General features: G+C 48.7%; 1 protein-coding gene across 2 annotated transcripts in view; it reads left to right on the forward strand.

The window, feature by feature from the left end:
- Positions 1–2,727: 2,727 nt before the first annotated feature.
- LOC134984419 (zinc finger protein OZF-like) overlaps positions 2,728–16,072 on the forward strand; it is a 35,360-nt gene continuing 22,015 nt past the window's right edge. For both annotated transcript variants that reach the window (XM_063950003.1, XM_063950004.1), the window contains exons 1-5: positions 2,728–2,804; positions 3,660–3,691; positions 8,902–8,981; positions 9,101–9,198; positions 9,354–9,705. In XM_063950003.1, the coding sequence (XP_063806073.1) occupies positions 8,948–8,981; positions 9,101–9,198; positions 9,354–9,705 (484 nt within the window). In that variant the 5' untranslated portion in view covers positions 2,728–2,804; positions 3,660–3,691; positions 8,902–8,947. The remainder of the gene's footprint in view (positions 2,805–3,659; positions 3,692–8,901; positions 8,982–9,100; positions 9,199–9,353; positions 9,706–16,072) is intronic.

The following is a 16,072-nucleotide window of genomic DNA, read 5'->3' on the forward strand; positions in this document are numbered from 1 at the left end:
ATATTATGACAACACAGGCCACTCCCCCTGTATATTATGACAACACAGGATGCTACCCCTGTATACTATGACAGCACAGGTCGCTCTCCCTGTATATTATGACAACACAGGCCACTCCCCCTGTATATTATGACAACACAGGCCACTCCCCCTGTATATTATGACAACACAGGCCGCTCCTCCTGTTTATTATGACAACACAGGCCGCTACCCCTGTATATTATGACAGCACAGGATGCTACCCCTGTATATTATGACAACACAGGATGCTACCCCTGTATATTATGACAACACAGGATGCTACCCCTGTATATTATGACAACACAGGATGCTACCCCTGTATATTATGACAACACAGGATGCTACCCCTGTATATTATGACAACACAGGATGCTACCCCTGTATATTATGACAGCACAGGATGCTACCCCTGTATATTATGACAGCACAGGATGCTACCCCTGTATATTATGACAACACAGGATGCTACCCCTGTATATTATGACAACACAGGATGCTACCCCTGTATATTATGACAACACAGGATGCTACCCCTGTATATTATGACAACACAGGATGCTACCCCTGTATATTATGACAACACAGCCGGCTCCCCCTGTATATTATGACAACACAGGATGCTACCCCTGTATATTATGACAACACAGGATGCTACCCCTGTATATTATGACAACACAGGATGCTACCCCTGTATATTATGACAACACAGGATGCTACCCCTGTATATTATGACAACACAGCCGGCTCCCCCTGTATACTATGACAACACAGGATGCTACCCCTGTATATTATGAAAACACAGGCCGCTCCCTCTGTATATTATGACAGCACAGGATGCTACCCCTGTATATTATGAAAACACAGGCCACTCCCCCTGTATATTATGACAACACAGGATGCTACCCCTGTATATTATGACAACACAGGATGCTCCCCCTGTATATTATGACAACACAGGATGCTCCCCCTGTATATTATGACAACACAGGATGCTCCCCCTGTATATTATGACAACACAGGATGCTACCCCTGTATATTATGACAACACAGGATGCTATCCCTGTATATTATGACAACACAGGCCGCTCCTTCTGTATATTATGACAGCACAGGCTGCTCCCCTTGTATACTATGACAACACAGGATGCTACCCCTGTATATTATGATCGCACAGGATGCTACCCCTGTATACTATGACAGCACAGGATGCTATCCCTGTATATTATAACAACACAGGCCGCTCCCTCTGTATATTATGACAACACAGGCTGCTCCCCTTGTATACTATGACAACACAGGATGCTACCCCTGTATATTATGATCGCACAGGATGCTACCCCTGTATACTATGACAACACAGGATGCTATCCCTGTATATTATAACAACACAGGCCGCTCCCTCTGTATATTATGACAACACAGGATGCTACCCCTGTATATTATGACAACACAGGTCGCTCCCCCTGTATATTATGACAGCACAGGATGCTACCCCTGTATATTATGACAACATAGGCCGCTCCTCCTGTATACTATGATAGCACAGGTCGCTCTCCCTGTATACTATGACAACATAGGCCGCTCCCCCTGTATACTATGACAACACAGGATGCTACCCCTGTATATTATGACAACGCAGGCCGCTCCTTCTGTATAGAAAGACATTACATGCCGCTCACCCTATATAATAATACTAACACGACACCACAGGCAGCTCCCCATGTATAGAAGGGCAACACAGTTCGCTCCCCCTGTAGAGTAGGACAACACATAGCGCTCCCCTGTATAGTACAATGCCATTATATGTATAGAATAACGGTAACGGCGGGGTCTGCACCACCTGTATTACGGTAACGGCGGGGTCTGCGCCACCTGTATTACGGTAAGGGTGGGGTATGCTCCACCGGTATTACGGTAACGGCGGGCTCTGCGCCACCTGTATTACGGTAACGGCGGGCTCTGCGCCACCTGTATTACGGTAACGGCGGGCTCTGCGCCACCGGTATTACGGTAACGGCGGAGTCTGCGCCACCTGTATTACGGTAACGGCGGGGTCTGCGCCACTTCTATTACGGTAACGGCGGGGTCTGCGCCACCTGTATTACGGTAACGGCGGGGTCTGCGCCACCTGTATTACGGTAACAGCAGGGTCTGCGTCACCTGTATTATGGTAACGGCGGGGTCTGCACCACCTGTATTAGGGTAACGGCGGGGTCTGCGCCACCTGTATTACGGTAATAGGACACTAGAGTGTCAGCCACCTGTACAGGGATAATGCAGCACCAGAGGCTGCTCCAGCTGCACTATAACAAGGCACCAGAGGCTGCTCCCCCTGTAGTACAGAACCTGACACCAGAGCTGCTCAGCCTATAGAATAATAATAATAATATCATTACCTGCTGCCAGACACAGCAATGGCTGCTCTCTGCTCCTGCTGCCTTGTGGGAATGATAGCAGGAAGGCGGAGCTCAGACCAGGGGAAAATGGCCGCCGCCCCTGACGTCACTACTCGGCCAGGGAACCTATTGCTGCTGCCAGACTGGTCTACAAGAAAATGGCCGCCGGCCTCCTGCACTGATGACATGTCCAGTAATAATCGTTACAGAGGGCGGGGCTGTAGGCGGGGTGAAGGAGGGGAGGGGCCAGCCACCAGTAAGCGGCCTGTGCCAATCATACCCTACTTCCTGTCTGTGCGGTCCACCTTACTTCCGTACTGTGCGTTCCACATACAGGAAGTGAGTTTTCGTCGACTGTTGCAGCCTCCCAGTGTCCGTGGAGATCAGGTAATGGCGTCTTACTATACAGGGGGAGCAGCCTGTGGTGTCCTGATATTATTATTATACAGTGTGAGCAGCCTTTGGTGTCCTGTTATTATTACTATACAGGGGGAGCAGCCTGTGATGTCCTGTCATTATTATTACTATACAGGGGGAGCAGTCTGTGGTGTCCTGTTGTTATTATTATACAGAGGGAGTGGCCTGTGGTGTCCTGTTATTATTATTATTATTATTATTATACAGAGGGAGCAGCCTGTGGTGTCCTGTTGTTATTATTTTTATACAGGGGGAGCGGCATGTGGTGTCCTGTTGTTGTTATTAGTATACAGAAGGAGCGGCCTGTGGTGTCCTGTTGCTATTACTGTTATACAGGGGGAGCAGGTTTTTGTGTACGGTTATTGTACAGGGACAGCGGCTTGTGGTGTCCTGGTATTATTATTATACATTGGGAGTGGTGGTGATGTCCTACAATACAGGAGGAATGGCCTGAGGTGTCCTCCTTTTAAAGACATCTGTTATTATTTTTATACTGGGGTGCAGCCTTTAGTGTCGTTATTATTATTAATTTTATTATATGTAATTTTGGGGATTGAAAATATTGCTTAGTATGAAGCAAATGTATATCACACACTTGGGAGTGTACAGGGACATCACTTATATCTATAGTAATGTAACCCCTTTTTTACCTGGGGGTAAAGTGTATATGTGCAATGTGCCTCCACCCAAGCTATTCAGAGCCCAATACTCTAATCGCTTAGGAAATAAACTACCCCTGTAGTGGTCGCCTATAACATTAGTATGTGATGTAACCAGATAGGACTATGCACATTTACCTATCTTACCTTTCCTTTGTGATTTCAGGCTCTTCCACAGATACGGAGACAGTTCCACCCGTAAGTATACTAGTTTTAATATGTAAGACGTTATAGGCCACCTTATACAGTTATATCATATAATACTCAAACCATGAACCGTTCTAATAATATACCCCACCTATACATAATAATATATCCCACCTATACATAATAATATACCCCACCTATACATAATAATATACCCCACCTATACATCAGTGATCGCAAAAACGCGCTATGGCGCGTATTTTACCCAATAATTGATTGAGGGGACTCAAAAATAAAAACACCCAGGGTCCCGCAGGACGCGCTCTGACCAGCAGCGCTGTCAGTCAGATTCCGTCTCCACGGCAGCAGAGGGAGGAACTTGGAAGGGGAGGAGACCCTGTGAGAGTGTGTCTGTGTGTTCTCCCGCCCCGCCTCTCCTCACCGTCTGCTCCGCGCGCGCCGCACATGACAGGAATCATCCTGCTGTGTGTGTGGGCCGTAGCTAGGGCTGTGACCTCCGCGGGCGGGCTGAGGAAATCCACGGTGCCCCTCCAGCGACCTACAGGAGTCAGACAGCGGAGGAAGCAGGAAGATGCCAGCGGTAAGTGGAGGGACAAGAGGCGGCTGCGGGTGCTACAGCATGAGGGTCATATGGGCTGGAGAGGAGTAGGGGGAAGCTCCTGCAGGACCAGACCCGCCCCATTCATTCCCTCTAACCTGCCGCTCTGTATTGTAATCTAAACCCTGTCACCCGCTCCCCTCTTCCACGATACTCTGTTGAAACACCACAGGGCACAGGAGCAGGGTAATACTGGAGGAATACAAGAACTGCCCCCCCTCCCCTTTTCCCCAGTGTGTATAATAACTGCCCCTTCCTCCCTTCTTCTGTGTGTATAACTGCCTCCCCCCCACCCCCTTCCCCTGTGTGTGTAATAACTCCCCCCCCCCTTCCCCTGTGTGTGTAATAACTCCCCCCCCCTTCCCCTGTGTGTGTAATAACTCCCCCCCTTCCCCTGTGTGTGTAATAACTCCCCCCCTTCCCCTGTGTGTGTAATAACTTCCCCCTTCCCCTGTGTGTGTAATAACTTCCCCCCTTCCCCTGTGTGTATAACTGCCTCCCCCCCACCCCTGTTCCCCTGTGTGTGTAATAACTTCCCCCCTTCCCCTGTGTGTATAACTCCCCCCCACCCCCCTTCCCCTGTGTGTGTAATAACTTTCCCCCTTCCCCTGTGTGTATAACTGCTTCCCCCCCACCCCCCTTCCCCTGTGTGTATAACTGCTTCCCCCCCACCCCCCTTCCCCTGTGTGTGTAATAACTTCCCCCCTTCCCCTGTGTGTGTAATAACTTCCCCCCTTCCCCTGTGTGTGTAATAACTTCCCCCCTTCCCCTGTGTGTGTAATAACTTCCCCCCTTCCCCTGTGCTCTGCCTGGTGGAATGTGTATAATGCAGTGATTGCAAAATAAGTGCTATGGCGCGTTTTTACGTGCTACAAGCAGAGGGGGACTGTTTTTTTTTAAATGAGCGGGTCCTGTAAGACGTGCTGTCTCTAACTGACCAGTGCGTCTCTGCCAATACCGTTCTTCAGTGCCTCTCTCGCCATTAAATCGCCGCCGGCAGTTTCTCCCTGTCCAATCGCGCTGTCCGCAGCTTCTCCCTGTGCAATCGCGCTGCCCGCAGCTTCTCCCCATCCAATCGCGCTGCCGGCAATGTCTCCCCATTCAAGTGCGGCTGAGATGTGATGTCCCTCCTCCCTGTCCGCCAGCGTACTCGCCGTTCTGCTCCAAACTACAGTAAGAAGCAGCTGCAAGCAGGCGCCGGGGCGGACTGTGTTATGACACACAGTGGCTGCTCACTAGCCAGCGCAGCGCAATCATTGAGGAAGCCTGTGTCTCTCTGGCTGCATACTTATAATCAACTAACAGGGAGCGTATGTGTGTGGGAGGGAAGAGAGTGTCGGCAGCTAATGATGCAGATATGGAGGATGGGGCAGTGCCCATCATACACTCTGCCCATACCTCCTCAGTGTCCATTATAAACACACCAAATTCTTCCACTGTGGGCAACATACACCCTCCCAACACATACCCACAGAGTGACCATCACATGCACACCCACAGTGGCAATTATATACTGCTCTACCTGGCGCAATGTGTATAATGTGCTCTACCTGGCGTAATGTATATAACGTTCTCTACCTGTCGCAATGTGTGTAACGTTCTCTACCTGTTGCAATGTGTATAACATGCTCTGCCTGGCGCAATGTGTATAACGTGCTCTGCCTGGCGCAATGTGTATAACGTGCTCTGCCTGGCGCAATGTGTATAACGTGCTCTGCCTGGCGCAATGTGTATAACGTGCTCTGCCTGGCGCAATGTGTATAACGTGCTCTGCCTGGCACAATGTATATAGGTGGTTCTACCTGATGCAATGAGTATAATGTGCTCTACCTGGCTCAGTGTGTATATAGGTGCTTCTACCTGGTGCAATGTGTATATATAATGTGCTTTGCCTGGCGCAAAGTGTATAATGTACTCTACCTGGTGCAATGTGTATAATGTGCTCTGCCTGGCTCAGTGTGTATAGGCGGTTCTACCTGGTGCAATGTGTATAATGTGCTCTAACTGGTGCAATGTGTATTAATATGCTCTACCTGGCGCAGTGTGTATAGGTGGTTCTACATGGTGTAATGTGTATAAGCGGCGCTACTCTGTGGTGTAATGTGAATTGGTACTATTATGTGGCCAAGCCCCTTCCCCACAAAGCCAGACCCTTAAATTTTTTAAGCGCGCCTTCGGCGCGCACTGACCATACTTTCCAATATGGGAGGGGGACCACCAATTCACTCTCTGCCAAAGGGCACCAAAATGTCTAGGTACAGCTCTGGAGCAGTGTTCTGTATACTACACAGCCCAGCAGAGCTGTCACCCCCTTCTTCCCCTTGCAACACTTTTGTAGTGTCCAAATCAAGTTGTGGGGTTTCATATTTGAATAATTAATAAGATTAATAACCTTCATTCCGATGGGACCCAGAATAGGACAGGTAGGACCCCAATTTTTAAAAGTGAAGGGTCCCTGGGACCCACTTTTTTTTAGGCTCAGCGCGATCACTGATACATAATAACATACCCCACCTATACATAATAATATACCCCACCTATACATAATAATATACCCCACCTATACATAATAATATACCCCACCTATACATAAGGTAATGCATGCAATACAAAAAATATGATTCCACAAGAAAGTTGTGGGGCTGCGTTTGAAAAACCACCCGGGTTCTCTTACTATAATCGTGCACGGTTGGGGCCCTTTCATGTCTGTGTATAAGAAGTACTCTGGGTTATATGGGTATCCACTTGGAGCAATTGTCCTCATGATTGTTGAGCAATCCCTACTTCACGGCAATGAATAGCATGGTTTCCATGGAAGATCTAATTGTAGCGCTCCTAGACAACCTGAAACAGGAAGGTAGTACGTAGAGCTCTCCACCCTGGAATCCATGACACCCGTGGTCTACTCGTTACATATAGTGGGGTGATGATCTGTGTTACCTGTCCCAGTATAAGCATAGCCCCACTGTAGATCCGTGGGGGTGGCTCCAGAACATACAGAAGTCACTGTTATTGGCACCTGTCTCTGATAGGTAAGGGGTGCTTAGTCTCCCCAGTGTATCATTTCCAAGTTTAGGTGACCCTGCGCCCTCTCCGAGCTGCTTTCATCATTATACACCACCGCACTCTATGACTGCTATCCTGCTGGTCATTATCTAATGCAGTGGTTCTTAAACTCGGTCCTCATGACCCCACACAGTGCATGTTTTGCAGGTAACCCAGCAAGTGCACAGGTGTATTAATTACTCACACATTTTAAAAGGTCGACAGGTGGAGCTAATTATTTCACTTTTGATTCTGTGAGGAGACCTGCAAAACATGCACTGTGTGGGGTCCTGAGGACCGAGTTTGAGAACCTGTGCTCTAATGGATATGGAGTCTCTAGAGGTGATATTTGTACTTCTCAGATCCACCGATGTTGCTGGTCCCTGTGTTACTGTGCTGGGGACTGGTACTTTAATAGTTAAAGGATGATAGGGGAGTATGCAGATTAGCAGGATTTATATGGGGGCATCCTGCACTTACAATGATAGTGTGCCCGGTCTGGACCTCCCCCCGACTCCACCTCCACCAACAACCGGGCTCTTCCTGCAGGTTGTATGGGATGAGGGACACAGCTCTGCCTCGGGGATAAACTGTCTGCTACTGCTGGACTCCTGGTAGCTGCTGCCCGCACTGCTGTCTCCTTCCATGTACTAGCCTGCCCCGCCAGCGCTCCGCCTCCCAGCACTCTCCATGACAACCAGCCACCGGGACGTCCCTGCTCGGCGTCCACCAGCGGAAATTAACACAGCGCTTCTCACCTGCAGCAGAAGACATCCAATTCCTTTCCCCCACAGGGGCTCTCTCACTCGCAGGGAACCACCTTCCTGTAAGCTCCCTCGTCTCAGCCGCCAGCCTTTTTCTCTCCCCTTAGTCAGCCCACCAACAAAACCGCCACTACACGCGCCCAGCCACCTCTCTCAGCACACGGGACCTCTGGAAGCTTCTCCATGATCTCCCCCGCACGCTGCACGCTTACCAGAGTCCCCTCACCTTCAGCAGGCACAGAATAATAACATGCATAAACACTATACATTATTGGATCACTAGAAAGATCCAAGTTATTATCACATATATGGTATACATCAGTTGGCAGCATCTCTATTACATTATAGATTTACACATTCATTAATTGAGTTGCCCCCTCATAGTGTCCCAAGGCCTTCAAATCACTAGAGTACTACAGTAATAATACAGGGACATGACTGGGGAGGTGAGGGGATCTGGAAGTGTCACAATAACGTCACTTATATCTATAGTAATAATACAGGGACATGACTGGGGTCTGAGGAGACTTGGAAGTACAGTAGCACCGGGGGGTGTGTCTGGTTGATGACTGGAGAGGTGACTGCTGGGAATGGGACATTATACAGTAGCACCGGGGGGTGTGTCTGGGTGATGACTGGAGAGGTGACTGCTGGGAATGGGACATTATACAGTAACACCGGGGGATGTGTCTGGGTGATGACTGGAGAGGTGACTGCTGGGAATGGGGCATTATACAGTAACACCAGGGGACGTGTCTGGGTGATGACTGTATCACTGTGTGTGTCTGGTGTCTATAAGGTCTCAGGATGTCACTGTCTATGTCTCCATGCAGGAGGGGGGAGTATATAGAGGAGCACAGGTGTCTGTACAAGGACGTGATGATGGAGAGTCACCGGCCCCTCATATCACTGGGTAAGAGGAGACTGTAATGTATTGTACAGGGGAGAGCAGGTATGGGGGCCCCCTATATACACACATCATCTGATAATCACATATATACACTGTACTCAGTCACTGTGTGTCTCCTACAGATGGACCCAGTAACAGAGATACCCCAGAGAGATGTCCCCGTCCTCTGTATTCCCAGGATTGTACAGAGGAGAATCACAGGATCCCACAGGAGGATCAGGTAGGTGGGATTTAGGGTATCATCCGATACACCAAAGTGACCATCACTATATGATCTGTAGAGAAGCTGTGTGTCTTATACACTGATATTATACTGTTTCACCTCACTTTAATCGAATAGTATGCAAATGCCATTGTATTTTTTGGGTTAATTAGGTAGAACGTCTTTCTCGTATAAAGGCAGAATGTACAGAGGGAGAAGAAGAGACGTATGTGACTGGTATAAAGGCAGAAGATATAGAGGGAGAAGAAGAGACGTATGTGACTGATATAAAGGCAGAAGATCTAGAGGAAGAAAAAGAAACGTATGTTACTGATATAAAGGCAGAAGATATAGAGGGAGATGTAGAGACGTATGTGACTGATATAAAGACAGAAGATATAGAGGGAGAAGAAGAGACGTATGTGACTGATACAAAGGCAGAAGATATAGAGGGAGAAGAAGAGACGTATGTGAGGGGTGATCAGCAGTGTAAGGAGGAGGAGATCACTACAGATATCAGCACAGGTGAGTAATAAACACTTATTACAGAAGTCACATATTCTCATTGCTCAGTCACTACAGCAATCTCTTATTCTACACCCTCCTCCGCCATCAGCCCTGTTCTCAGTTGGGCATTTATAACACAAGGCTATCCATGACAAACATCACATGAAGAGAGTTATTACACACATCACTATAGTGTTATTAAAAGTAACAAGCAGAAGTTTATTTTTAGGGATCATATATAAGTAGTATTGTGTTGTTGTTTTTTTGGAGCGTCTAATTTGTATGGGATCAAAATTTCTCAGTTTAGCAACCTTTTATTAAATAACCTTCATTTTGTTAGATGATGCAGGTATTAAATAACTCCTTGTATATAGTAGACCTATTTGGCCATTTGTGGTCAGGTTTATATCTTTACATTTAGCGAGGTGTAGTCGTGGTGTAAAGGACAGAGTTTGATTCCTGATTAGTTAAAAAAAACAAATACCAAATACTGAGCAACATCACCAAACAGGTAATTTCTCTGACGTCCTAGTGGATGCTGGGGACTCCGTCAGGACCATGGGGATTAGCGGCTCCGCAGGAGACAGGGCACAAAATTTTAAAGTTTGACCACTAGGTGGTGTGCACTGGCTCCTCCCCCTATGACCCTCCTCCAAGCCTCAGTTAGGTTTTTGTGCCCGTCCGAGCAGGGTGCAATCTAGGTGGCTCTCCTAAAGAGCTGCTTAGAAAAAGTTTTATTAGGTTTTTTATTTTCAGTGAGTCCTGCTGGCAACAGGCTCACTGCAACGAGGGACTTAGGGGAGAAGAAGTGAACTCACCTGCGTGCAGGATGGATTGGCTTCTTAGGCTACTGGACACTAGCTCCAGAGGGACGATCACAGGTACAGCCTGGATGGGTCACCGGAGCCGCGCCGCCGACCCCCTTGCAGATGCCGAAAAGAGAAGAGGTCCAGAAACCGGCGGCTGAAGACTTCTCAGTCTTCATGAGGTAGCGCACAGCACTGCAGCTGTGCGCCATTGCTCTCGGCACACTTCACACCAACGGTCACTGAGGGTGCAGGGCGCTGGGGGGGGCGCCCTGGGCAGCAATGAGAGATACCTATTCTGGCTAAAATACATCACATATAGCCACTGGGGCTATATGGATGTATTTAACCCCTGCCAGGTTTTCAGAAAAACCGGGAGAAGAAGCCCGCCGAAAAGGGGGCGGGGCCTATTCTCCTCAGCACACAGCGCCATTTTCCTACACAGCTCCGCTGCTAGGAAGGCTCCCAGGCTCTCCCCTGCACTGCACTACAGAAACAGGGTAAAAACAGAGAGGGGGGGCACTTATTTGGCGATATTAACAATATTTGAGCTGCTATAAGGGGAACACACTTATTTAAGGTTGTCCCTATATATTTATAGCGCTTGGGTGTGTGCTGGCAAACTCTCCCTCTGTCTCCCCAAAGGGCTAGTGGGGTCCTGTCTTCTATCAGAGCATTCCCTGTGTGTCTGCTGTGTGTCGGTACGCGTGTGTCGACATGTATGAGGACGATGTTGGTGTGGAGGCGGAGCAATTGCCTGTAATGGTGATGTCACCCCCTAGGGAGTCGACACCAGAATGGATGGCTTTATTTATGGAATTACGTGATACTGTCAGCACGCTGCAAAGGTCGGTGGACGACATGAGACGGCCGGCAAACCAGTTAGTACCTGTCCAGGCGTCTCAAACACCGTCAGGGGCTGTAAAACGCCCTTTACCTCAGTCGGTCGACACAGACCCAGACACGGACACCGAATCCAGTGTCGACGGTGAAGAAACAAACGCATTTTCCAGTAGGGCCACACGTTATATGATCACGGCAATGAAGGAGGTTTTGCATATCTCTGATACTGCAAGTACCACAAAAAGGGGTATTATGTGGGGTGTGAAAAAACTACCGGTAGTTTTTCCTGAATCAGAGGAATTGAATGAAGTGTGTGATGAAGCGTGGGTTACCCCCGATAGAAAACTGCTAATTTCAAAGAAGTTATTGGCATTATACCCTTTCCCGCCAGAGGTTAGGGCGCGCTGGGAAACACCCCCTAGGGTAGATAAGGCGCTCACACGCTTATCAAAGCAAGTGGCGTTACCGTCGCCAGAGACGGCCGCCCTCAAGGATCCAGCTGATAGGAGGCTGGAGAATACACTAAAAAGTATATACACACATACGGGTGTTATACTGCGACCAGCAATCGCCTCAGCCTGGATGTGCAGTGCTGGGGTGGTCTGGTCGGAGTCACTGACTGAAAATATTGATACCCTGGATAGGGACAGTATTTTACTGACTATAGAGCATTTAAAGGATGCATTTCTATATATGCGAGATGCACAGAGAGATATTTGCACTCTGGCATCAAGAGTAAGTGCGATGTCCATATCTGCCAGAAGAAGTTTATGGACGCGACAGTGGTCAGGTGATGCGGATTCCAAACGGCATATGGAAGTATTGCCGTATAAGGGGGAGAAATTATTTGGGGTCGGTCTATCGGATCTGGTGGCCACGGCAACAGCCGGGAAATCCACCTTTTTACCTCAGGTCACCTCCCAGCAGAAAAAGACGCAGTCTTTTCAGCCGCAGTCCTTTCGTTCCTATAAGAACAAGCGAGCAAAAGGACATTCATATTTGCCCCGAGGCAAAGGAAAGGGTAAGAGACTGCAGCAAGCAGCTCCTTCCCAGGAGCAGAAGTCCTCCCCGGCTTCTGCAAAGGCCTCAGCATGACGCTGGGACCTTACAAGCGGACTCAGGGGCGGTGGGGGGTCGCCTCAAGAATTTCAGCGCACAGTGGGCTCACTCTCAGGTGGACCCCTGGATCCTGCAGGTAGTATCTCAGGGTTACAGGTTGGAATTCGAGAAGTCTCCCCCTCGCCGGTTCCTAAAGTCTGCTTTGCCAACGTCACCCTCCGACAGGGCGACGGTATTGGAAGCCATTCACAAGCTGTATTCTCAGCAGGTGATAGTCAAGGTACCCCTTCTACAACAGGGAAAGGGGTATTACTCCACGCTATTTGTGGTACCGAAGCCGGACGGCTCGGTAAGACCTATTCTAAATCTGAAATCTCTGAACCTGTACATACAAAAATTTAAGTTCAAGATGGAGTCACTCAGAGCAGTGATAGCGAATCTGGAAGAAGGGGACTTTATGGTGTCCTTGGACATCAAGGATGCTTACCTTCATGTCCCAATTTGCCCTTCACACCAAGGGTACCTCAGGTTCGTGGTACAAAACTGTCATTATCAGTTTCAGACGCTGCCGTTTGCATTGTCCACGGCACCCCGGGTCTTTACCAAGGTAATGGCCGAAATGATGATCCTTCTTCGAAGAAAAGGCGTATTAATTATCCCTTACTTGGACGATCTCCTGATAAGGGCAAGATCCAGAGAACAGCTGGAGGTCGGAGTAGCACTAACCCAAGTAGTGCTCCAACAGCACGGGTGGATTCTGAATTTTCCAAAATCCCAACTGATCCCGACGACACGTCTGCTGTTCCTAGGGATGATTCTGGACACTGTTCAGAAAAAGGTATTTCTTCCGGAGGAGAAAGCCAGGGAGTTATCCGAACTCGTCAGGAACCTCCTAAAACCAGGGAGAGTGTCTGTGCATCAATGCACAAGAGTCCTGGGAAAAATGGTGGCTTCTTACGAAGCGATTCCATTCGGCAGATTCCATGCACGAATTTTTCAGTGGGATCTGCTGGACAAATGGTCCGGATCGCATCTGCAGATGCATCAGCGGATAAAATTGTCGACAAGGACAAGGGTGTCTCTGCTATGGTGGTTGCAGAGTGCTCATCTGTTAGAGGGCCGCAGATTCGGCATACAGAACTGGGTCCTAGTGACCACGGATGCCAGCCTGAGAGGCTGGGGAGCGGTCACACAGGGAAGAAACTTCCAGGGCGTGTGGTCAAGCCTGGAAACGTCTCTTCACATAAATATACTGGAACTAAGAGCAATCTACAATGCTCTAAGCCTGGCAAAACCTCTGCTTCAGGGTCAGCCGGTGTTGATCCAGTCGGACAACATCACGGCAGTCGCCCACGTAAACAGACAGGGCGGCACAAAAAGCAGGAGGGCAATGGCAGAAGCTGCAAGGATTCTTCGCTGGGCAGAAAATCATGTGATAGCACTGTCAGCAGTGTTCATCCCGGGAGTGGACAACTGGGAAGCAGACTTCCTCAGCAGACACGATCTTCACCCGGGAGAGTGGGGACTTCATCCAGAAGTCTTCCACATGATTGTGGTCCATTGGGAAAGACCAATGGTGGACATGATGGCGTCCCGCCTCAACAAAAAACTGGACAGGTATTGCGCAAGGTCAAGAGACCCTCGGGCAATAGCTGTGGACGCTCTGGTAACACCATGGGTGTACCAGTCAGTGTATGTGTTCCCTCCTCTGCCTCTCATACCCAAGGTACTGAAAATTATACGGCAAAGGGGAGTAAGAACGATACTAGTGGCTCCGGACTGGCCAAGAAGGACTTGGTACCCGGAACTTCAGGAGATGCTCACGGAAGATCCGTGGCCTCTACCTCTAAGAAGGGATCTGCTTCAGCAGGGACCGTGTCTATTCCAAGACTTACCGCGGCTGCGTTTGACGGCATGGCGGTTGAACGCCGGATCCTAAGGGAAAAAGGCATTCCGGAAGAGGTCATCCCTACCCTGGTCAAAGCCAGGAAGGAGGTGACTGCACAACATTATCACCGCATTTGGAGAAAATATGTTGCGTGGTGTGAGGCCAGGAGGGCCCCGACGGAGGAATTTCAACTGGGTCGATTCCTACATTTCCTGCAAACAGGATTGTCTATGGGCCTCAAATTAGGGTCCATTAAGGTTCAAATTTCGGCCCTGTCGATTTTCTTCCAAAAAGAATTGGCTTCAGTTCCTGAAGTCCAGACTTTTGTAAAAGGAGTACTACATATACAGCCCCCGGTTGTGCCCCCAGTGGCACCGTGGGATCTCAATGTAGTTTTGGATTTTCTCAAATCCCATTGGTTTGAGCCACTCAAATCGGTGGATTTGAAATATCTTACATGGAAAGTAACCATGCTACTGGCCCTGGCTTCAGCCAGGAGAGTGTCGGAATTGGCGGCTTTATCGTATAAAAGCCCATATCTGATTTTCCATTCGGACAGGGCAGAATTGAGGACGCGTCCTCATTTTCTTCCTAAGGTGGTATCAGCGTTTCACCTGAACCAGCCTATTGTGGTGCCTGCGGCTACTAGCGATTTGGAGGATTCCAAGTTGCTGGACGTTGTCAGAGCATTGAAAATATATATTTCAAGGACGGCTGGAGTCAGAAAATCTGACTCGCTGTTTATACTGTATGCACCCAACAAGCTGGGTGCTCCTGCTTCTAAGCAGACGATTGCTCGTTGGATTTGTAGCACAATTCAACTGGCACATTCTGTGGCAGGCCTGCCACAGCCTAAATCTGTCAATGCCCACTCCACAAGGAAGGTGGGCTCATCTTGGGCGGCTGCCCGAGGGGTCTCGGCATTACAACTCTGCCGAGCAGCTACGTGGTCAGGGGAGAACACGTTTGTAAAATTCTACAAATTTGATACCCTGGCTAAGGAGGACCTGGAGTTCTCTCATTCGGTGCTGCAGAGTCATCCGCACTCTCCCGCCCGTTTGGGAGCTTTGGTATAATCCCCATGGTCCTGACGGAGTCCCCAGCATCCACTAGGACGTCAGAGAAAATAAGAATTTACTCACCGGTAATTCTATTTCTCGTAGTCCGTAGTGGATGCTGGGCGCCCATCCCAAGTGCGGATTGTCTGCAATACTTGTACATAGTTATTGTTACAAAAAAATCGGGTTGTTTATTGTTGTGAGCCATCTTTTCAGAGGCTCCTACGTTTATCATACTGTTAACTGGGTTCAGATCACAAGTTGTACGGTGTGATTGGTGTGGCTGGTATGAGTCTTACCCGGGATTCAAAATCCTTCCTTATTGTGTACGCTCGTCCGGGCACAGTATCCTAACTGAGGCTTGGAGGAGGGTCATAGGGGGAGGAGCCAGTGCACACCACCTAGTGGTCAAACTTTTAAATTTTGTGCCCTGTCTCCTGCGGAGCCGCTAATCCCCATGGTCCTGACGGAGTCCCCAGCATCCACTACGGACTACGAGAAATAGAATTACCGGTGAGTAAATTCTTATTTTCAACTTTAAACGTGTAATTTATTTTGTACTGTCTGGACATGGCTTCTAATAACAGATGCACAGACATAATTCTTAAAGCTATGTGTGCAAATGCTAGGAGCTTAGGAGACAAAATGCCAGAGCTAATTGTGATAATGACAAGGGATAACCTGGGTATTGTGGCAATTACAGAGTTATGGTGCAATGAGAATTATGAGTG

Source organism: Pseudophryne corroboree (assembly GCF_028390025.1).
Source record: "Pseudophryne corroboree isolate aPseCor3 chromosome 3 unlocalized genomic scaffold, aPseCor3.hap2 SUPER_3_unloc_52, whole genome shotgun sequence".
NCBI classification, from domain to species: Eukaryota; Metazoa; Chordata; class Amphibia; order Anura; family Myobatrachidae; genus Pseudophryne; species Pseudophryne corroboree.